The sequence below is a fragment of the Schistocerca cancellata genome, chromosome 2, assembly GCF_023864275.1.
Source record: "Schistocerca cancellata isolate TAMUIC-IGC-003103 chromosome 2, iqSchCanc2.1, whole genome shotgun sequence".
Lineage (NCBI taxonomy): Eukaryota > Metazoa > Arthropoda > Insecta > Orthoptera > Acrididae > Schistocerca > Schistocerca cancellata.
In genome coordinates this window covers 558,897,749-558,922,840 of record NC_064627.1, presented here as the reverse complement: position 1 = coordinate 558,922,840, position 25,092 = coordinate 558,897,749, and the positions used below count along the sequence as shown (strand labels likewise).

The 25,092-nt window shown below is 40.9% G+C and overlaps 1 protein-coding gene across 1 annotated transcript in view; it reads left to right on the top strand.

Moving 5' to 3' along the window:
• Positions 1–25,092, top strand: part of LOC126162151 (platelet glycoprotein V-like) — a 124,737-nt gene that overhangs the window by 48,021 nt on the left and 51,624 nt on the right. Inside the window, exon 2 of the mRNA XM_049918451.1 lies at positions 20,441–20,638. Within this exon, the coding sequence (XP_049774408.1) occupies positions 20,441–20,638 (198 nt within the window). The remainder of the gene's footprint in view (positions 1–20,440; positions 20,639–25,092) is intronic.

Sequence of the window (25,092 nt, the reverse complement as noted above, 5' to 3'; positions counted from 1 at the left end):
TTTTTTTTTTTTTTTTACCATGAGGAAAATTTCAAAATTGTGTTTGTTCGGCATGCAGAAGCAACAAACAATTAACCAGCTTCGAGAAAATAAGACGTCACAGAAGCCAATGTGGGAGGTGGCGAAAGGACAAAGGACGTCTGACAAATGGGAAGTCGACTAGAAAGCTTTCCGTGGTCCACTGGACATTTCGAAAATACTGAAAAGGAAGTAGTAGCAATTGTGCGCGAGAAACGTAAAGAAGGAATAGCAGTTTTCCGCGATGCCATACGAAATAAACCACGTGATTTGGCACAGGAACGCGGTGCCTATCTAAAGCCAGTTCTGCTTGGTGTACAAGGATGATGCAACGCAATGGACTAGTGCTGCCATGTCGAACGTCCCTTGCTTAGAGTCTTCCGGCATCGTCCACATACGAGGTCGTTGGTCGAGTATAAACGACACGTGTATAAACTACACGTGTATAAACGGCATGTTATAAGACTGAGAAAAGAGCGTGCTTACCTTAAGAGGCATTCGGAAACGCCGACGAGACTCCTGTTTACTGACTCCTGTGATCCTACATCATCGTCAATAGTAAAATTATACCAAAGGAAAAGCTGCCACCTGGTATCGATTTCGTTGCAACGGAAAAGGATGGCCATCCAATGAGTTGGTTATAGATTGGCTCCTTATAGTCTGGAGGAGGGGGCCAGGTGCTCGTCTTAAGAATGGTGCGATGTTGATCCCTGATGCTCTCAATAGGCGTCTGACAACCGGCATTGAAGGCAGAAATTCTGAAATTAAACACAAATCTTGTCGTCATTTCGGGAAGCATGGCTTCGCAACTACAAGGGGGTTGAGGGTTGTTTGGAGGAGGAGACCAGACAGCGAGGTCATCGGTCTCATCGGATTAGGGAAGGATGGGGAAGGAAGTCGGCCGTGCCCTTTCAAAGGAACCATCCCGGCATTTGCCTGGAGGGATTTAGGGAAATCATGGAAAACCTAGATCAGGATGTCCGGACGCGGGATTGAACCGCCGTCCTTCCGAATCCGAGTCCAGTGACTACTAGGGTTAGATATGGTGGTGAATAAGCGAATTAAAGGCCATCTGAAGCAGCTGTACGGCAATTCGTTACTTCATTGCCATCAAACCTTGACCCCTGGCGGAAAGCTGATGAAGGCTTCGGTATCTCTAATTGCGGAATGGATCAACACTGCTTGGACACACATATACAGTGCATCAGTTGTGAACAGCTTAAAGAGGTACTGTTTACAAAATGAGTTAGATGGGAGCGAAGACGCTCTGCCGGCCGGGGTGGCCGAGTGGTTCTAGGCGCTACAATCTGGAACCGCGCGACCGCTACGGTCGCCGGTTCGAATCCTTAAGTTAGTTAGGTTTAAGTAGTTCTAAGTTATAGGGGACTGATGACCTCAGCAGTTAAGTCTCATAGTGCTCAGAGCCATTTGAACCATCTAAAGACGATCTACTATGGGAAGAAACGATAGATAAGTGTGACAGAGGCAGTGATATTGCAGTTTCTGTGGACCATTCTCGTGAGGAGGACTAAGTGGCATCTGTATCTTTATCTGATTTTATTTTATGCGTACTGGTACTTTTATGGTCTCCGTCAGGTACCTGCAATGTGGTTACCATCTTTATATTTTCAAAATAAACCTAGTATATGTATACATGTATTTCTGTAATCCATTGTTGAACAGTGGAAGGGGTGGAGTGGGGGTTCGTCTTGTATTCGGAGTCATCTTAGATTCAGAGGTATACGGTACTTGACTTACCGCGTCACATGGCCGTAACGCCACTAGGCTTCATACAGTATAGAGGTGAGTAGCTGTCATAAAGTGGTTTAAGTGGTTTATGTTTCATAGTACATGTAGTTCCTACATAAAGTGTTTTGCGCGAATCCTGAAACACAATTAATATCGCAATAAATTTTTGGAGACTCGCTCTGGACTAGTTAACTTCAGCATCAGCTGGTGGCACTAAGGCAGGTATCGCACCCTGGTGACAGATAGGTAAGGACCATATCTGGGTGGCACAGGAATTCCAGGCAATAAAACAGTTTTGGCGATTTGTCCATAGGAAAGGAGATCTCTACTTCCGTGCCTCGCGCTGGTTGTTAGTGAGGACATCCACAGCGCTGTGTGAATCTGACCGACATGTGGGAGCCTATCAGCTGCCTACTCGACCTCACTAGCCTTAAGACGCAGTAATTATCTTTGACAGGGCATGAAATTTTTCGCAGAGGCTATGAAATACGACGAGCCATATCGCAGCTAGCGGATAACTGTGGCGGTAGCCGCTAGCCACATGACTTGAAGGCCGCCCAAATGATAAGCAAAAGGCCGCTTCGTAAACATCTCCAATGTTTGTGCTTGTTATTCGTCTCTGTGTCAACGTGACGAAAATATTTATCACTTTAATTTCCCCGAATTTTCAGTGAACACTGTTCAGATACACTATGTGATCAAAAGTATCCGGACACCTGGCTGAAAATGATTTACAAGTTCGTGGCGCACTCCATCGGTAAGATGTTGACTCACCCGTAGCCTTGATGACAACTTCCACTCTCACAGGCAAACATTCAATCAGGTGCTGGAAGGTTTCTTGGGGAATGACAGCCCATTCTTTACGGAGTGCTGCACTGAGGAGAGGTACCGATGTCCGTCGGTGAGGTCTGGCACAAAGTCGGCGTTACAAATCATCCCAAAGGTGTTATGTAGGAATCAGGTCAGGACTTTGTGCAGGCCAGTCCATTACAGGGATGTTATTGTCGCGTAACCAGTCCGCCACAGGCCGTGCATTATGAACAAGTAATCGATCGTGTTGAAAGATCCAATCGCCATCCCCAAATTGCTCTTCAACAGTGGGAAGAAAGATAGTGCTTAAGACAGCAAGTAGGCCTGTGCTGTGATAGTACCAAGCAAAACAAGAAGGGGTGCAAACCCCCTCCATCAAAAACACGACCACACCATAACACCACCGCCTCCAAATTTTATTGTTGGCACTACACACGCTGGCAGATGACGTTCAACGGGCATTCGCCATACCCACACTCTGCCATCGGATCGCCACACTGTGTACCGTGATTCGTCACTACACACAACGTTTTTCCACTGTTGAATCGCCCAATGTTTACGCTTCTTACACTAAGCGAGGCGTCGTTTGGCATTTACCGACGTGATGAGTGGATTATGAGCAGCCGCTTGACCATAAAATCCAAGTTTTCTCATCTTCCGCCTAACTGTCGTAGTACTTGCAGTGGATTCTGATGCAGTTCGGAATTCCTGTGTGATCGTCTGGATAGAAGTCCACCTATTACACATTACAACCCTGTTCAACTGCCAGCGGTCTCTGTCAGTCATCAGACGAGTTGGAACTGTACGCTATTGTGCTGTACGTGTCCCTATTCTTCTCTCTCACGATATCTAATGATGACTGTTGTTTCTGATATGGAGTACCTGGTGGTAGGCGGCAGCACAATGCACCTAATATGAAAAACGTATGTTTTGGGGGGTGTCCGGTTACTTTAGATCACACAATGTACTTAGATTGATCCAAAGGTTCTGCTTCACTGCTTCACAGATTTCTCATCAATCACAGTGATGCGATCAACATTGAATTAAACGAGCATTACTTGTGTGCACGATGTTAGAAATTCCAGATACTTTTTCGTCGTTGGAGATGCCTCGCTAATTACGAAGCAATAGAGACGAAATTCCGGTATTTATCAAAATAAACTCACCAAACAACAGTATGTTTTCAGAAGCTGTTCTTTTATTTACACGGCTAGTTTTGGCATCTCATTAATGCCATCTTTAGGCCCCTATGCGCTCCATGTATAGAGAATCGGATACATCAATGCATCCATAACCAGAGCCATCAGTACCTCGATTCCGTGAATTTTTTGTGGAGTGTGTACTTCGAAGTTGTTGTCGAGTATACACTCCACAAAAAACTGACAGAATCCAGGTATTGATGGCTCCAGCTATGCATGCATCATGCAACGATGGCTTTATGATATGTATGTATCTTTACTTGGTAACCTAGTAAATTATTACTAAATTTTTGAAATCACCGTAATACAGCTAAAAGTTCTTTTTCTGAAATGGAGTAGTTTCTCCCCATGTTTTTTAAATGTCCTACTTGTGAAGGCAACTGAATGGTGCACTTTAACCCCATCTATTTCTTTTTCTTATAATACGTGGACTCCCAATCCAAAATCACTGCTATCAGTTGTAGGAAAAAAGGGGTGGATGTGTCAGATCCGTGCAATTTGTCACTGTTAACTGTGTTTTGATGTCATCAAATGCGGAACGACATTCGTCGTTCCATTTCCAGACACCATTCTTTTTAAGTAATCTATTGAGACATAGTGCATTTAATGCTTAATTCTTTAGCCTTCTCTGCTTTGCTCTTAACTAGTTCACATTAAGAGTATCTACCAAAAGGATCAGCATAGCACTCTTTCTCTTCCTCATAATAACCTGAAGCACAAGCTTCTTCCATCCCCTAGATCTGGTTACTGGTAGCATTACTTAACATTAACATTTCTAGAGCAATTGCCCGTGAAAGGCAAAGGTCCCGAGTTCCAGTCTCGGTCTGTCACACAGTTTTAATCTGCCAGGAAGTTTCATTAACATTTCTGTTTCCCCTGAAATTCCAGTTTTTGGGTCAGTAAATATAATCCTTTACTATCCCATTTAAATTGAACCTTAGCTTTTGTTATCCAGTTTCTTTCTTTCTTTCTTTTTCGGGCCTTTGTCCCGCTCCAAAGCAGGGTCGGCTTTGTTATGACTGATTTGGCAGTGTTAATTGCAGAGGGTGGCCGGATGCCTTTCCTGCCGCCGCCCCGAACCCCCCACGACAGAAGTAGCGTACTCCAGCTGTCTGCATCTAGTGTAAGTCATGAAATAGTGCAAACGTTTTCAAATGTCTGTGAGTCATGTAACTGAGGCGGAACTGGGGGACCAGCCCGGTATTCACCTAGCAGGATGTGGAAAACCGCCTAAAAATCACATCCAGGCTGGCCGGCATACCGGCCGTTGTCTTTAATCCGCCGACGGATTCAATCCGGGGCCGGTGCGCCTACCCGAGTCCAGGAAGCAACGCGTTAGTGCTCTCGGCTACCCTGGTGGGTTAGCTTTTGTTATCCAGTCTATACCTAATATTAGATATTCATTCAGGTCTTGCAACAATAGGCACCCTTGTGTGAACTCTATCCCATTAATTATTTTAAATCATAGAAGAACCTGTTTGGTAATTATAGTTTACTGTTTCTCCCTGTCGCACCCTTTGGCTTAACCCCAGTTACAGGGAATTCAGTAAAATTGACAATCTCTTTTATTTTATCTCTCAGTTTCCTAGAGATTCCAAAGGTTGGACTCCCAATATCTGTCAGGCAGTTTCGTTTAAAGTTATGCAATTGGACATGTATATATGGGCTCCCTTGAATTTCATTGTTATGTATATTTTACCTTTTATATAATAAGACCTCCTCAATCTCCCTGAAACACATATCTTCCTCATTTTCAATGGGGGCACTACTTTCAATACAGTTTCAACTCTGATATTGCAGTTGGATTCAAAATATGCTTTACAATTATCTTTACTTTCTGGTCTAAACTCCTGATGAATTACACCCACTATCCCTTCTTCCTCAATATGTTTTACAGATTTATCAAAATACTCTGTAGTAAGCTTCTCTGATCTGTCCTTAAGCAATTCCTCTCTTTTGACTTTATCTGAACACTTGGACACTATCTCACTAATTTCAACTGGAATGATTGGATTATTATGTACATTCCTATCTGTACCTACATCATCATCATCACCATCATTATCAAGATCAATAACGGCACTCCCATTATCATACATATCACTAACTTTTATTTCCAATCAAATCATTCCATCTAATTTTTCATATAGCAAATCAACGTCATCACTAACAGCTTCAAAAACATCACCGTCTTTATACACATCACGAGTGTCACTAAACATATAATTAATATCATAAATTTTATGCTAATTAAGTACATGACGTACTTTTTCATCACAATTTATGTCTGCTAACAAAGGTTCACAAAAATTCTTAAAATTTACATCATTAAATAAATTCTTAAGACTATATTCATAACATTGAGTACTTTCAGAGCTATCATTATTCAAAACACTTTTTCTGTTGCTTTCATCATGGTGGCTGCTTAGCCACTGCATTATGATTGCGCCTGGGTTCCCTATACTCTTATCACCTGCCTATCCATTCGTTTCCCAGGCCGTATCCTGTTTGTCAACACAACTAAGAAATTGCTCTGTTGAATCGCCTGGCTCATAAACTAGACCCCATTGAACTTTATGTGCTAAATGTCTTTTTAAAGCGTCAATATGTATTAATTCATCTAGAGGTTTGTCCAGATGTACCACTGTTCTAATGGCTCTTCATATAAGTTTTTCTCAGTATCATTGCCTTCCCTAAAACATGAACCATCTAAAAACACTTAATTCTTGCCTGTTTTGTGTCAGATTAGAATTTGCTTAAGAAAACTTTTTCAAAAGTCATATCTGTTTGGACGTGTTGATTTGTCCAGGAAAGTGCTCTACCATCCAGAAATTTTTTGACGTGACATTGTCAATCCACAGCATGGATCGTGTTATCACTAGGGAAAGTTTTTATATTGGTGTTGCCACAGCCACTATTGTTATTGGAACTATAAACTTTGATAACCACACTTTCCTCAATTTAATCAACTTTCTTTTGGACATGACTAACTTTAGTTTCACATATATCAATAGTGCATTTTATAGTTAAAATCTCAGAATTCTAATGTTTTTCAGGCTATACGTATTTAAATTTTAAAATGTTTGTCTCCTTTTTAATTTACCATGCAACATTTTATTATTTTTATCTTGCCTGTTAACTTCAGCTAAGAGGTCGTTATTTACTTTCTCTACATTTTTGTTAATCAAATTTAATCTAGTGTCAAACTTCTAGTTTTCGATACTAAAATTCTTTTTAAATCCAATGAATTCTTTTTCTACATTTTCAATAAATCTGGTGGTATTAGTAATATCTATTTTGACTGTATTTAACTCCTGCCGAACATCTTTATGGTCCTCATTTTGTTTTTCTATAATTTGCTCTAATCTGTCAAGCTTCCTCTCCTTTTGATCAAGCTTTTGAGCAACCTTTAGACCCTGTTGATCAATATTTTGATACTGTTTGGTGGCTGACTCATTAAATTTGGTTATTATTTCAGTTTCTCGTTAGTGAACCGATATCCAGTTGCATAACACTGCTTCTATTCACACCTTGCATCCCCGCTTTCTGATCGATTTTCAGTTAAATTAACTACATTTTATGGATTATCTTCGCCTCCCTCCCTATTTCGGTTTCCACTATTTAATTCGTCACATACGGTAGTTTTGTATATCACAAAATAAACAAATATAAATTAGATTTGCTATTCATCTTTTTTCACACCTCTTACTTTATTAAGTTTGCGCTGCTGCTGGCATTAAAGAAATGTGTTTCCAAATATCTTCTGGCTTCTGACATGTGGAAACCATGGCGTGCGTATCAGGTTATGGGTCGGCTGTGGTAACAAGGTTACGTATAGTCAGCTGTTGGCGGCTCCCACACAGATGTTGTCGTCAATTTCTCATAGAGATTACATTCCTTGTCTTATTGTGAGCAACCATCGTCCATTGGAACTTGAAATTAGTGTCAACTCTGCAGTCTGGCTCATTACGAATCCCAGCTCCTCCGCCACTTTGTAACGTTACACCATTTAAAAATCTGCTGAAGTGTGAAGGAATTTGTCGCAGTTCGTGACAACAGCGAATATTGCGAATAGTTCATCAGATGGGGGTGTAAATTAAGCGAAGTATTTATCTTCTTCTTTTCTTCTTTGCTGCGACTGCTGATTCTCGTAGATAATCTGGTATTCTTCCGATCTGACAGACTTTACGTTTGATATGTATAATAATAAAGTTTACAGACGCACCATTTTAAATAATAGTGTTTATTATCACATTCTTAGGACCGACGGCAAACATCGATTTCGCCTCATAATCTGACGGAAGATTGGACTGCTGGCTACAAAAATCTTCCAGTATTTATAGAAAACATTGCAATGGGTTTATTGTTATAAGCAGACTGTGATGTACAACTGAAAATTTTACACTGCGTTGACAATTCGGATCGCAAAATACTTCCAACTTACAAGTATATATCTTTAAATGCAAAGGTCACAACAATTTTTTGTTTTCGTAGTGAAATACGAGATGTTCAATTTAAAAACAATTCAATTACTTCTTACTTTACTTACAGCCAAACTAGTTAATAAAAAGGGTCTCTACCATATACTGAGAGATGAAATCAAGTATACAATTTCGTGATGGAAAAACATACGTATATGGTTTGGCTATGAGAAAGTTCGATTTGTTTCCATTTTCTAATAAGACCCTCACGATGAATTGTATAGTTTTAAGATCTTAACTTTTTTCTGTAGCTGTCAACATGTAAAAAGTTTAAGAACATTTAATAGAAACGCATTTGGGTAAATATTGCATTAAGTATACTGCAGTAATGTTTTAGATCACTTTTACTCACGTTTGGATGTTTTTTATTATTATTTTTGGTATTGTTTGTATCTATGGGTGCATGCATTTGCTAGTAAATTATGTATATGTGTGTATGTATCAGAACTGGACATCAGTATCTAGTAAATGAATATTCTATATGTGACTTCAGATACAGTCGAAATCAACCCCAGCTAAAACATGCAGTGATGGTTGGCCATTGTGCTTAATGCCTGCCATCACCATAACGCCTAGGCCATACCGATGACGTTCATGAACATTCTGTCACGCATAGCGTGTTCCCTCTCTCTCCACACCAACTGGTGGCCAGACTCGCTTGCTACTTGAAAGAGGAATTCGTCAGAGAACATCACTCTGCACAACTGTTGCTGATCACAACCAGCATTCACCTTACATAGGAGTGTCATCCATCAGGATTTACCGGGATCAACACCGTTATGGACCTTCTTGTCCGACTTTCTCACAAGATCCAATTTTATCCTGATTTTGCAAAATACTGTTTCGAGCTTGGTTCAAGTACTGATGTAACGCCATCTGTTAGCGCAACATGTAAATGCAGCCTCTGTTAGTTTTATTTGTGTCAACAAGTTTGGGTTGACAAGGTCGTCTCACAGATGACGTCGCACGTCCTGTATCGACTATCTAGAGCCATAATTCGAGAAAATACCAGACTTCTCCTGTAGTACGGGGCTGGAACTATTTAAGCAGGGCCACGCAGAAGAATCAGGCACTTTGCATTTGAATAGTAATCTGATAAAACGATTCTCTCCAAACGTAATACGAACAGCAAGTGGAATTTAGTATTGTTGGAAGTGTTAACTGCGGATATATAGGGCGTGAAGTGTATAGTGACGTGTGCTTCGGTGACTAAAGTGTTATTGTCGACTGCTCACCGTCTAATACAATTATCGTATCATAGCTTACGAAAATGCCTAAGCATGGAAAGAGAAGTGTCACTTTTTGGATGATTACACAAAAGAGGGATCTTTTGTTAAGAAAGGACGTACGGATCAGGAAGCGCTGTATGAGATTTGTCGCTGTTTCATCTCAGTAACTCACTGAAATAAGGCAGATGTGACGCATCACATTTCTACGAAGAATCATAGAAATAGATCCGCGGTAGCATCGACATCAAAGCCTATTTCTACATTCGTGATTAAGATACCCAGGAAGAATTGCTCGTTGCTGCTACAGAACTAGCAACAGGTTTTAAAGTTGTCAGGCATCATCAGTCCTTCAGTTCTTTTGACTGTACCGTCAAACTGAATGCTGCAATGTATCCCGACTCCAAAGTCGCCGCAAAGCAGTGTACAGTCAGTATCAAAGCTACAACTATTCTTAAAAATATTCTCGCACTACACTCCATGTCCGAATGCATAAAACAATTGCAAGAAGTTTCATTTTACGACATAGGCACTGACACATCGAACCAAGACTGAAAATATGTTTTCTTTAGTTTTTCAATAAGTTATAAAACTGACGGAATGCTACAGAATCTGTTGAAGTCTGATTCACTGATTAACGAAACATCGGAGACAGTTCCAAAGTTCTGTAAAGACACTGCAGATTCCATTAGATAAATTAATCGCTTTTTGTGGAGACAATACCAATACCAACTTCTGAGGGCTTAATCGACGCGCCCAGCGGAATGTGTTTCACCAAATTAAAGAAGAACTAGGAAGAAATGTAGAAGGAACTTGATGTCTTACCCATATTCTGCAGAACACTCTATCAAGCGGTACTGGAGTCTTAACTGTCAACACTAAAATAAACGTCGTGAAAATATTTAAAAGGGCTCTCTTTATACGTTGATGTCAATAATCAGACATTTCTATCTCGCTCAGAAACATGATAGCTGTCGTTAACGCCCGTAGCTGAGAGAATTGTTAAGCTTTGGTTTCCATTAAAACAATTTTTTGACGCCGAAGACAGGACACCTAAAATAATGTTAGATTTTTTTCGGTAATCCGGACAGTTAAATTTACATGTTTCTGCAGTCAGACTTGACTGTGTTTGAAAAAAATGTAAAAAGCTTGGAGAAGAATAAAGTGTCTATAATTGAAACAAAAAAATATTAATCGACACTCAAAGATGTGTGAATGGAAGCAAGACTGCCAATTCTATTGGCATGCAAACCAAGATGACTTTGAACAAATTACGGCTGGTCCCGGCGGAGGTTCGAGTCCTCTCTCGGGCATGGGTGTGTGTGTTTGTCCTTAGGATAATTTAGGTTAAGTAGTGTGCAAGCTTAGGGACTGATGACCTTAGCAGCTAAGTCCCATAAGATTTCACACACATTTGAACATTTTTTGAACAAATTAAAGTATGAGAACTCTAACCAAAAAATAATTAATTTAATTCCGAAATTTGAGGAAGAGATAATGGCTTTCTATACCATAGCATTCGATCACTTAGAGGAATGTTTCTTTTGATAAATATCAAGCATTTGATTGGATGACTTATCGGAAACCCCATACTGAGTGACGATTCAAAACACTATTATATAACTGGTTAACAAATGGTGTAAAAATATAAGACGACAATTGTTTTCAGGAATATATGTATCTGAAGAAACTTTTTAGAAACTAAAGATGACTCGCAAGAATGGAAGTCTAAACACTGTGGAAGAAAGGTGGATTTAGTGTTTTAAGGAAACCGAAAATCCTGAACACAAATGCCAACTACTAAAATTATGCGAGTATTTGTTTTCTGTTACCGCACTCAAAGCTACTGTGGAAAGAGTATTTTCGCTGATTTCGGTCCAGTGGTCTGATGAAAGAAAACGGTTGCTGACAGGGACTGTGGAATAAAGCTTACATTACCAGTTGAACTACAGGCTGATTTGCATGGAGTTTTATAAACATGTGAAAGGGAAAAAAGACTTGATGAAAGACGTGGAAACTTCCGAAAAATGTAGTGTACTAACTACTTCTGTCGCAACAAAATAAAAACTAATTTCATTAAATAAATTTTTTACTTCATTGCTACACCCCCCGCGGTCCCGGCTAGATATGGCAACAACGAACTCCTTCTCGACAATGACTTGGCTGAAGAGCGGTGCTTTTAACAGGTTTCCGAGCATACAAACCAGCCTAATTCAGACATCGCAAAACGGTTCTGTCAGTGACGCATGTACCTGTAGCAATTGCAAGAGCTCTGTCCTTTTCGCCACTAGAGCTACATTTCGATCCTCTTGCAGTCTGGTGCTCGGCCTACGACTACCTCGATGCTTTCACATTGCATCTCCACCTTCAGCGGCCTTTTGTAACAGCGCGATGACACTTTTGGACACACCCATTACTGCGGCCACAGTAGTGACAATTTTTCCGGTTTCGAGCCGTCCTGCTGCTCCTCCTTGATCGCAAGCACTCTTATATTGTCTTTCAGACGTGCTGCCGTCCCACACAGAATGCTGCACTAATTTGTTCCACAATAGCCTTCGTCAAACACCGTAATACATGATGAATGCATACAGAGCGTTCGAGGACAGGCTTTGCTGCGGTTAACGCGTCCCGCTCTCTACATGTCATTTTACTATCTTCGGTTGGGTGTTCCGTAGCAATTTCGGTTGTTCTGTAGCAGCTGGCAGCTGTTCCTTAGCAAGCGTCAGTTGTTCCTTAGCAGTTGTCGATCAGCGTCTTTTACAAGTAGACGTTTTGTCCCAGTCATTCAAACGAAATTAGATCTACTACTTAATTTTTAAACTTGGGAAAACATGCTTCCCCCTCCCTCCCCCCTTCACCCCCCCCCCACCTGCTTCATCCTTCTCAGAAGGAAGCTGGATAAATTAGGAGTTAACGTCCTGGTTATGACGAGGTCATTAGAGACTGAGCACAAGCTGGAACTGGGGAAGAAAATTGATTGTTCCCATTCAAAGGAGACATCCCGGCATTAGCTTTAAGCAGTTCATGGTAAATTAATTATGGATACTGGATACTAAGGTGGCATATTTGTAAAACTACTGTACACTGCGGTGAACTATCGTAAGTAAGTGGTAGTTTTCCTAATAGTACTGGTCATTTGAGGTAGTAACCACATTACTTGTACGTTAGGTGTGTTGCATACCTATCGCGCGTTACCTCAATTCGATCGCTTTGTTTGTATATTCGATCAAGGTCTTACTAGGTTCGACTGGAAATTGGAAGCAGTGAACCGTCTAGAAAACTGAGTTAGGACTGTATAAAGAACCAAGTAACCTACCAAATATTTTTGTTCGAGTTTGTTGGCCCCCACCCTGTTACTTACAAGGGAACCTCCCTCTCAGATCTAGTTATAAGTTGGCACAGTTGATAGGCCTTGAAAAACTGAACACAGATCAATCGAGGAAACAAGAAGAAGTTGTGTAGAACTATGAAAAAAATAAACAAAATATACAAAGTGAGCAGTCCATGATCAACATAGGCAACAATCTAGGAACCTGCGTTCTAAGGAGCGCCGTGGTTCCGTGGTTAGCGTGAGCAGCTGCGGAACGAGAGGTCCTTGGTTCAAGTATTCCCTCGAGACAAAATTTTACTTTCTTTATTTTTGCAAAGTTACAATCTGTCCGTTCGTTCATTGACGTCTCTGTTCACTGTAATAAGTTTAATGTCCGTGTTTTGCGACCGCACCGCAAAACCGTGCGATTAGTAGCCGAAAGGACGTGCCTCTTTAATGGGAACCGAAAACATTTGATCGCAAGATCATAGTTCAACCGATTCCTCCACAGGAAATCACGTCTGATATATTCTATACGACACTGGTGACGGCATATGCGTCACATGACAGGAATATGTTGTCGACCCACCTAACTTGTACTCTTGGCGAATGGGTAAAAAGATTCTTTTACCTTGCCCGATTTAGGTTTTCTTGTGGATGGGATAATCACTCCCAAAAAATGATGAAAACACAAGAATTTGTCACATAAACTGCAGCAAACGAATGCAACAGTTTCACAGTCGCACAGTGCTCTGTCAAAACATAAGTTTTTAACTTTTTCAAATTTTTCCGTGTGTAGACCGTCAAATCCTGCATATGTCCAAGCAAATCTGAACATGTCCTGGAATTTTGGAGAGCGAAGTTGATTATGCGTGAGTGCCTGAATTTTGATAATTGTCTGAAAATCAAAAATCAAACTTTTTACCCGAGGGAAGACTTGAACCAACGACCTCTCGTTCCACAGCTGCAAACGCTAACCACGGGACCACGGCGCTCTTCGGTTTATAATCACCTTGATGTTGCTTACGTTCCACATGGACTACTCGGTTTGTATGTTTTGCTTATTTTTTCATAGTTCCACACAACTTCTTCCTTTTTTCTCGATTGATCTGTGTTCAGCTTTTCAAGGCCTATCCACTGTACCAACTTATAACTAAATCTGAGGGGGGTGCGATGGGGAGGTTCCCTTGTTAGAAATAAATTGTTTGTAGCACAATTGAAACTGTCGATGTTTAATTCAGGTTTTATCCGAAAATTGTTGATATCTACATCCACATCTAAACTCTGCAAAGTATTGGGAAGTGCATGACAGAGAAGATGTCCCATTGCACCAGTTATTACGGTTTCTTCCCACTCCATTCACGTTTGAAACAAAGGGATGTTGTAGTAAAGATATTAAAACAGTATTGATTTATCGTATAGCGCTAGAAAACGTAATCTCCTTAATAAAAAAGGTAAAATTAAAAAAAGCAAAACAATAAATTTCAAAAATCGCTTCAATACTTCGTCGAGCTTATATGAAACAAGTTTCTATTATTCATAAACAACTTTCGCACTTCTCAGTAATAACAGCAAACTCATGCCTTTGGAACGTTCTGTTCAGAATAAATAACAATAATTATACAGATATTTTTATGTGTTTGTAAACTGTACTTACATAAAAAGCAATTTCTTTGGTTACATTACTAATAAAACGCAATTTATATTTTGTAAGGATATAAAATACACAATGAACTGACACTGAACAACGTGCACTTCTCTTTACGTGCAAAACCAAAAAACAAAGAGAAGTCGTCGGAATCCAGTTTCTCTCCCACACATTCATTTATGTTTTTTTTCCCCTACCAATGCTACAAGTACTACCGGTAATCGTCCCATTTACTACGTCGTTTTGTACTGTACTAAACGCATCGTAGTTCTAGTAGAGCGAAACTCTATTGGTGGGGAGGGGGGATTTGAACCGCCCCTCTCCAGAAGTTAAGCAGATTCTTTCTATATTAGCCCAGCTGTAATGACGAAGAGTGATAAAATGATAGAATTTTTGAAATATAACCACGTTCTCTCGTTTTCAACTCGTTAAGAGCGCATAGTGTCACGTGGATGGCAACGTCAGCACCAATGCTCGCAGTTCGTCGGGTCCCAGCTTGCAGTCAACACGTGGTCCAAGCAGGGCCTTGCTGATAAGAGCACGCCAGTGAAGGCGGAGTTCTAAAATTCCATGGCACTGGCCATGATCAGTCGGAAGGTCCTCCACTTCACGGCCAGCTGCGCACAAGAGATACGTTAGCATTTGCTTACAGGCAGACCTCGTAATTTCTTCTTGTTTGTAAACAGACACCAGTTGTTGGCTACCACCCATATATCTTGTAGCAGCTGATTGTGACTCTGGATGAAGGTGAATGACTTTCAGTGCTCTACGTTTGCTATTTGTCATCTCCAAACACTCAAAAATTTTAACACTGTATAAAAAACAATGTTCGTTCCGTTTGATTACCTAGAATTGGCAGCTTTAACTAGAAGGAAACAATATCGACTTACACTTTAAGGTATGTTGTCTATGGAGTGCAGGCTGCAATCGTTGTTATAAGTAACGAAGAAAAATTGCATCATGGCGGCACTGCGAGTGGCAGTACAACAGGGAAACACCTCCTGACTTGTTATTCGATCTATCCATCTAATCTTCATCATTCTTTCATAGCGAAACATTTCAAAAAGATCTTTTCTCTTGCTTGAACAGCTTATCGTCCACGTTTCACATCCACACAAGGCTACGCTAATGACAAATACTTTGAGAAAAGAATTCCTAACGTTTAAATTGTTATTAGATTTTAACAAGTTTCTTTTGTTCAGAAATACTTTTCTTGCTGTTGCCAATCTCCATCTTATATCCACTATACTTTGGGCGTCATTGCCCAAATATCAAAACACATCAACTACTTTTAGTGCCTCTGATTCTCTCAGAATCGCCTGATTTAATTCTACTGCACACCGTTAGCCTTGTTTTACATTTGTTGATGTTCATCTCATAGAATTTTTTCAAGACATTGTCCATACAAGTACGCACCTTATGTAATTCCTGTTCAGTGGAGAACATTTTAATTGAAGTACGCTGCCTGGTATCAACGCATAAATAGGATACTGCAATGCCTGTGTTGTTAAGAAGAACAACGTACATGTATGAATGTTCGAAGGAAGGGGCACTGCGGTGACTACAGCCGTTATGAAATAAATGAAATGTATGCATACATGTCTCAAGGAACAATGCATCGTTCTTCTTAACAACACAGGAGCTATAGTATCGTATTTTCCTCGTCGATTCCAGGCAGCGACTTACAATTTAAATGTCCACCCCTGTACCTGAATTACATAACCTTCGTACGAGTACAGCTTGTGACCCGGGAATGACGATGTATGGAAGTTACAGTGTGGTCTTGTATCGCGCACAGGAAGTCAAAATGGTTAAGGCGGCGACTTGTGTAAAGTTGGAGTCCCAGATTTTCATTGTGGCCATTTCCTTATACAGCTGATAGTTGTTCGTATTCGTTAATGCAAGTACATTTCAGTTATTACATTTTTTTCTTCTCTCTGAACTTTAATTCCCTTTCCAAATTTCAACCACGTATCTTTCACAGCTTGCTCAGTGTATAGATTGAATAACGTCGGGGTAGCCTGCAACCCTACTTCCAGTTTCTTCTAAACTGCAGTTTCTCTTTCGTGTCCTTAGACTGCTATAACTGCAGTCTGGTGTCTGTAATAGTCACAAATAATCTTCTACTTCTTGAATTAAACCCTGACTGCATTCAAAATCTTAATGAGTGTAGTCTAATCAACATCGCCAAAAGCTTTCTTCAAATGCTATAGACGTAGGTTTATTTTTCTTCAACCTGTCTTGAGGGTAGGTCGTAGAGACAGTGTTACCTGGCGTGTTCTTATATTTCTTGGGAACTCAAGCTAAACTACCTCGAGGCCAGCTTCTACCAGTTTTTTTTTTTTTTTGTTCTGCTGTAAATAATTCGTGTCCATATTTTCCAGCCAAGTCTTATTAAAGTTATGGTTCAGTTGTATTCATACCTGTCAACAGCTGCCTTATTGGAACTGGAATTATTACATTATTCCTGATGTATGTTACACACCAGGTGGAATAATTTTATCATGGTTGGCTGTCCCAAGGATCTCAATAACACTGAAGGAATGTCGTCTTCCGTCCAGGGGCCTTTTTCAGCTTGGGACTCTCAGCGCTCTATCAAATTTTTCTCACAACATCATATCTCAAATCTCATCTTAACCTATTTGCTCTTCTCTTTGTACAATATTGTTCCTCATGGTTGTTCCCCTTATACTGACCCTCCATATATTTTCTTTCCACCATTCAACTTTCCCTTGTTTGATTTGTATTGACTTGCCACCTGAGCTCTTGATATTTATACTGCTGCTTCTCTTTCCACCAAAGCTCTACTTAATTTTCCTGTAGGCAGCATCTATCTTTCTTTTAGTTATATATGCTTCTGCAGCGTTGCATTTGCCCTCTAGCTTTTCCTGGTTACCCATTTTGCACTTTCAGTCAACCTCATGTTTTAGACGTCTGATTTCCTTTCGTCTGCTTCATATGCTGCACTTTTCATTTTCTTCTTTCGTCTATTACATTCAGTATCTTCTGTGTTATCCAAGAATTTCTAGTAGGCCTTATCTTTTCCCTATTTGAACCTCTGGTGCCATTCCCATTTCATCTCTCAAAGCTAACCATTCGTCTTCCGTTGAATGCTTTTCCCTGTTATAGTCCAATTTTGATTAATGCTCCTTCTGAAACTCGTAACAACCTCTGGTTCCTTCAGTTTATACAGATCCCATCTCCTTAAATTCCTACCTTGCTGCAATTTCTTCCCTTAATATGCAGTTTTTGACCAATCCTTCATGGTTAGACCCATGTCTGACCATGGAATCGTTTTGTAGTTCAAGATCTGGTTCCGAAATCTCTACCTTACCACTATTTAATCAATTTGGAGACTTCTAGAGTCTCCAGGACTCTTATACGTATACAACCTTCTTTCATGAGTCTTAAACCAAGTGTTAGAGATGATTAAATTGTGCTCTGAGCAAAACTCTATCAGGTGGCTTCCTCATTCGTTCCTTTCTCCAGCCTCTGTTCACCTATTGTTTTTTCCTTCTCTTCGTTCTGCAACTAAGGAATCCCAGTCGCGCATAAAAATTACATTTTGGTCTCCCTTTGCTGACTAAATAATTTCTTTTACCTCATCATACAGTTTTCTAATGTTTTCATCATCTATATAGCTGTTTGGTATATAAACTCGTACTTCTGTGGTGAGTGTCGGCCTCATGTCTATCGTGGGCACAATATACCACTCGCAATGCTGTTACAGTAGCTTACCTACATCTTGTTTTCTTAATCATTATTAAGTCTAATCTTCCATCACTTCTATTTCATTCTGTGTTGACAACTCAATATTGACCTTACTAGGAGTCCTGTTCTTCCTGCATTGCATTTCACGATTTACCACTGTATCTAACTTTAACCTATCCATTTCTCTTGTTAAATTTCTAACATACCCCCTGATTGAGAAATCAGAATTCTGTGCTCGATCCATGTACTTAAACTCTTCAAACAACTGGCTGGAAAAAATAACTTACCACTGCTCCCATGAGCTAGAAACTCCAACTAAATGCAAAACATGCCTACTTCTTACAAACAACTTCACACGACTCGTCTTCTACCACTGTTCTTCAAATCAAGTGTGAAAGAGGTGAGAATGATTATATTTTTAGCCAAAGAATCTAATTAAATAAATACTTCGATTAACTGAAACAAATTATTTACATAAAAATAAAAAAATGAGTGAAAATAAAGTTTATATTGTTTCATGCCAAATAATATCAAAATTATTCTAATCACATACAACGTAAGCAGTGAAGCACGAAATAGGACGTTTATGTACAAACAGTTTTGTATGAACTTAATATCTTATAAATGAAATTATCGATACCCACCAGAATATGCGAATCCATACTGTACATTACGCTTGATTACGTCACGCTCTATTAACAAAATGTTAACACCTATCAGATGGAATCTTGCTAGATGTCTGGATGTCTTAAACACGTAACTGTTTCGAAACAAATGAAACAGTGCAATGTAATGTTTAGATACGCTGTTTCGAAACAGTGAAACAGTTTGTGTTTTGTAATCTAATAAACACATTTTATCATCTTGAATGCCTGCTGTATAAGTATGTCCATATAAACACAAATGAGGTGCGAGAGCGCTAATCATGTCGCAGAAAGTATGAAACTATCACTTAGGCGTCTTGGCAGTTTCGTATTTCCTGCAGCAAATGCGCTGCTTTCCTGCCGTGTGACTTTCATACTTTTCAATTGGCTGGGGACAGCCATAGCTGAAGACAGAAGAACCACCACGAACGGAACTGGGGGTGGGAGCAAACTGCAGAACCAACGGATATGCTACAGGGATTCCCACATTCCGTTAGTATGGGTAATATACCCATCCTGCTAATTTCCATGCACACAAAGGGAATCATTGTGGATAATACGCACAGTGAATATAGACTCACAAATAACGCCAAATAATTCGAATATATAACAAAATATAACAGAAAAAAAATTTGTCTTTCAAGGTGTTTCGAATCGTTACTATAAATTCACCATGCTTCCCCGCCCTTCCCGTTTACCATTACACTGTCAGTGATATGTCAAACAGATTGCTTGCAATTATAACTACATCAAATTTATGTATATGTCTAATAACGATCACTCTACGCCTTTTTTTTATTCAAAATGTTGTGGGCTTACTTGCGTTTCTTAATATGATTACTGTACATGAACAGGGAAGCGTATTTTATAAAAAAAAGTGTAATTTAACTGAATGATATTCACATATTTATTATTTTGAATGTGAATAGTATGCGTTGTTTTATTGTTTGGTTAGTGTTTATAAAGCAGATGTTACGCCATTTCGGAGTAGGACAGTCAGCTAGAAACGAAGCTTTATTTTCAGATATCTTAAGCTTCATTCTGCTGCTTGTCAAAAAGATTTCGACACTCTTGAATGTGTTTCTTGAAGTGGTATGTTGTGTTGCAGTACCTGTGCCGAGCCCGAATCTCGTCGGACACAGAGCGGAATGAAACATCACTGTTTCGATACAATTAGTCCGTTCCAAGCACAGGTGGACTGAAACAGCCTTATTTTGAAACAACGATACAGTTTCTGTGTCTGGCTCGAGATCGAATCTGGTCCGGTTATCCGAGACAGGGGAGGGATGAAACATCACTGTTTCGAAACAGTGAACCACAGCCGTTCCGAAACGCTGAAACAGTTCCACGTATCGATACACTGTATCGAAACATAGAAACAGTGACCAAGTCTACTGTGCACTCACCTACCGCCACTTCGCCCGCCCCGCCCGCGTCCCCTCGCGACTAGCCTCAAGGCCTGAATGTGACACGCTCCATTAACATAATAAGCCTATCTTCCCTTTTTAAGAAGACACCTTACTGTTTGTAGAACGTCATTAGTCTGATTGTGTCACGCATATAGACATAAAATGTGGTAACACTGTTTGTATGAAAGTCGCCAATAAACAGTGCTACCACTCGTGTGTTCAAACTTTTTTTCAGGCGGCGGTGGCGCTGCTGGTGACCCCTGGTGACTGCTCGTGGTACTACCGCGACTGCCCATGTAGCCGCGGGCTGTTGACAGCCAACTGCTCGGGCCGCGGACTTTTCAGAATCCCTGACTGCGTAAGTCAGCACATCACGGAGCTGGACTTCAGTGGAAACAAGCTCAAGTCTGTCGGCCCCAACACCTTCAGTCAGGTCAGTGTTTTATTTTCTTGTTCACTTTTTGTTATTGGGTGGACGGGGGGGACATTCAAACGATATTTATTTTTACATTAGTTTAGCTGAACAAAGCAAATTGAAAAAGTGGTTTTTACACTGTTCCTAAAATTCATGGAGTTACCTGTATAAGACTATGTCTTCACTGATCAACAATAATAGTAATACAAATAAAAATTTAATGTTTGAGATCAATACGTACTGATTTTAGGCTTCCAGGATCTGCACGTTGCAGCGTTTATGAGATATTGTTTTACTTTGGCCTTGCATTAGATCAGTGGTTCCCAATAGGGTTCCCATTAGTGTTTCAGAGGACTAGGTAGCCAAAATGGAAATGTCTTACTTGAATGCCTAATGATACTGTTTTCACTTGAACAACACTTTTCAAATTTAACGTTTTTTGTTTAATGAAAGTCACAAGAAAATTGCAGAACGTCAATGAGACAGTTGAAACGGGTTTTCTATAAGCAGCTATTGAATATTTGGTTTCAAACCACTTAAAGCACATTGAGTGCCACTCTCTACGTTCAGGCAACTGTGATATTTGGTTTTCATGATGGCTAGTGTCGAGAATCCTGTCTCATATAGGTATGTAGATGGGAACTGTACGAGAACTTTTAAGGTTTCCTTTGCCACAGGAACAGGAAGTGAATTGGCACAAAATTCTTCCAACCTCATTTGTTGAATCTGTTGTCTGGTACATGAATCACATTTCAATTGCAGCCTCTTTTATTTCATCAGGAGGTGGACGCATATCAGTTGTGAAGGGCGATCTTGCTAGATTTTCACTGCCAGTCAGTAAGCGTGATCCCATACTTAATATATTCTCGATTATACAACCTTCGTTTAGCAGAAATGTTCACTCATTGTACAAAACCGATAAAAATGCTAGTTACTTATACAGAGCACAGCAGGCGTACTACTAAGTTAAGAATGGACAGACTGAAGAATGCGTTGTCACCAGTAACCTGGTGACTTGCCAGGCAGTGCCGATGATGCAAACTCTACAAAAAATGCATTCGCTACTGTTATAAGAATATAAAGTTTTTGAACTGCCTGACGGAATGTTTCTGTTTTGTTCAGAGTTCTTTGGGCCCCCCTCCCTTCTCCCTTCCTATAAATCGAATCGCTCAGCCGCCCCCCCTCCCCCCCCCCGTCCTTCCACACCCAGGTCGGCGCGCTCCACAGATTGGTAACCATTGTTACAAGTGATATTGCTAAAACCTGATAATATTTCGACGGAGAACTTATGCGCCATATTAGGGTGATACTGTTGATTGTTACTGAATGACTACAGCAGGGAGCTAATTCTCACAGGAGATAAACGTAGTGCGTCGGTTCGGGCCCCACATCCATATTTATTCAGACGTCACCTAATGTAATCATACATCGACAGATGCAGCATATATTTGGGCTTGTTGACACTGCAACTTGGCGTTGGGGACCTGTCACGTTTTCCCCTCCTGTGCCAACCTCTTCCCTCAGAGTAACACTTAACTCCCATTTTCTTCGATCATTTCTTGAATATATTCCAATCTCTGTCTAACACATGTCCTACCATCCGGCCCCTTCTTCTTATCAGTCTTTCCCGCAAATTTCTTTCCTCGTCGATTCTGTAGGGAACTGCTGGATTGTTGTCTCACCAGTCAACTTAATCTTCAGTAATATCACATTTCAAACGCTTGGATTCTCTTCTTTTCTGGTTATTCTGCAGTTCCCGATTCGCTTTCGTACTTTGCTCTACTCCAGACGTATGAACTCAATTTTTTAATCTCAGATTAGGATGAGTGATACTCATTCATTTTCATTTAGCGAGGAAAACTCACTTTACCATTATTAGTCCACTTATTATAACCACCTTGTTTCAATCATCATCCGTTAAGAAGATACAGTAAATATTCCAGATCTCGAATCAAGAGCAGCTGCTGAAAGCAAATACCTCTGGCGTGTCCAAGCATATTAAATCATTAAGGGATAATCTTCCGGTCCAGATTATATGTCAGTTGGGTTCCATTCAGAGAATGCTGATGATATATACAGACAGAAAGAAATGCATCCGCCTCAGCTACTCTGTTCAGTGGTACCAGGGTGTAAGATGTGCATACTGATGGCTTGTAGAGTTGGTGGTGCATTTATCACGGTCATCGGCGATCGGATGGCGTTTTGGAAGCCTAGTGCGCACCTTGTGTTTTTATTCTATAGGCAGTTACTGTGTTGATTTCAGAGCTGAACAGTCGTTGTAGCATTCATTCTAGGAAATAGTCACGCCCACCGACAGGTACGACCTGCTGTTTAAAAATGGTTCAAATGGCTCTGAGCACTATGCGACTTAACTTCTGAGGTCATCAGTCGCCTAGAACTTAGAACTAATTAAACCTAACTAACCTAAGGACATCACACACATCCATGCCCGAGGCAGGATTCGAACCTGCGACCGGAGCGGTCACGCGGTTCCAGACTGAAGCGCCTTTAACCGCACGGCCACACCGGCCGGCCCTGCTGTTGAACAGATTCAACCATTTGAAGGGAGTCGCGTTGTGGGCCTATAGGAAGCTGGATGGACTTACCGACGGATTGGTGCATTTGTTGAGCAGTATATCATTTGCGTGTCGCTGCTTTCAACAGTGGCCTTTGGAACATTTCCACACATGTGGGCGAAGTTGTCGACGTCCGCATAGTACAGACGCGCCTCAAGTTCGACATATTGTGAGAGAAGCGGTGACCGACCGAACATCATCCACGAATGAAATCCAGACATATGTTGCTGCAGCTGTGTCGTTAGTGACCATTGGGAACCGTCTGCTTGCAGTGGGATTAAGGTCACATGTGCCTTTGACCAGGCTAACATTGACTCCATGACACTAGTTGTGAAAGAACTGACTGTAAAGTGGAAGGGCGGTCTGAGAATGGAACACGAGTCCTTCCGCACCGAAGGTAGCAACGCTTACCATTCAACTACAGATGTTGTCTTACAAGAATTCTTAAATTCTGTTAACCATGTGTAGTGGAAATGCTTAAGTGGTTCTGTGGCATAAGCTCCCGACTCACTGGATCTCTACCTAGCGACTTTTTCTTGTGAGGACACATCAACTGTTTTGGTTACGCAACATCAGAGAACAGTGTGGAGTATAAATGAGATCTGGCATCGCATACTTTGGTCAGAATTCGTGATTTCCCCCTGAAATTCTTTTCAAGATTATGGTAGTAAGTGCTTCACTATTGCGGATCTATCCTTGGAATAGATGGAATGCCTTTGAACTATACACCTCAAAATGCTTGCAGAAGTAGTATAAGAATTGCATTTGTTGTATATTTTAAGTGCGATAAAGTTAAAACTGTTTTGCTCCATATGTTAATAAGAGTTTTCCTCAGCAACACCATCCCGAGATTTGTCAATAATATACACTACGGCCATTAAAATTGTTACAACAAGAAGAAACGCAGATGATAAACGGGTATTCATTGGACAAATATATTATACTAGAACTGACATGTGATTACATTTTCACGCAACTTGGGTGCATAGATCCTGAGAAATCAGTACCCAGAACAACCACCTCTGACCGTAATAACGGCCTTCATAGCCTGAGCATTGAGTCAAACAGACCTTGGATGGCGTGTACAGGTACAGCTGCCCATGCAGCTTCAACACGATACCACAGTTCATCAAGAGTAGTGACTGGCGTATTGTGACGAGCCATGCTCGGCCACCATTGACCAGACGTTTTCATTTGGTGAGAGATCTGGAGAATGTGCTGGCCAGGGCAGCAGTCGAACATTGTCTGCGTCCAGAAAGGCCCCTACAGAATCTGCAACATGCGGTCGTGCATTATCCTGCTGAAATGTAGGGTTTCGCAGGAATCGAATGAAGGGTAGAGCCAAGGGTTGTAACACATCTGTAATGTAACGTCCACTGTTCAAAGTGACGTCAATGCGAACAAGAGGTGACCGAGACGTGTAACCAATGGCACCCCATACCGTCACGCCGGCTGATTCGCCAGTATGGCGATGACGAATACACGCTTCCAATGTGCGTTCACCGCGATGTCGCCAAACACGAATGCGATTTATCATGATGCTGTAAAGAGAACCTGGATTCATCCGAAAAAATGACGTTTTGCCATTCGTGCACCCTGGTTCGTCGTTGAATACACCATCGCAGGCGCTCCTGTCTGTGATGCAGCGTCAAGAGTAACCGCAGCCATGGTCTCCGAGCTGATAGTCCATGCTGCTGCAAACGTCGTCAAACTGTTTGTGAAGGTGGTTGTTGTCTTGCAAACGTCCCCATCTGTTGACTCAGGGATCGAGACGTGGCTGCACGATCCGTTACAGCCATGCGGATAAGATGCCTGTCATCTCGTCTGCTAGCGATACGAGGCCGTTGGGATCCAGTACGGCGTTGCGTATTACCCTCCTGAATCCACCGATTCCAT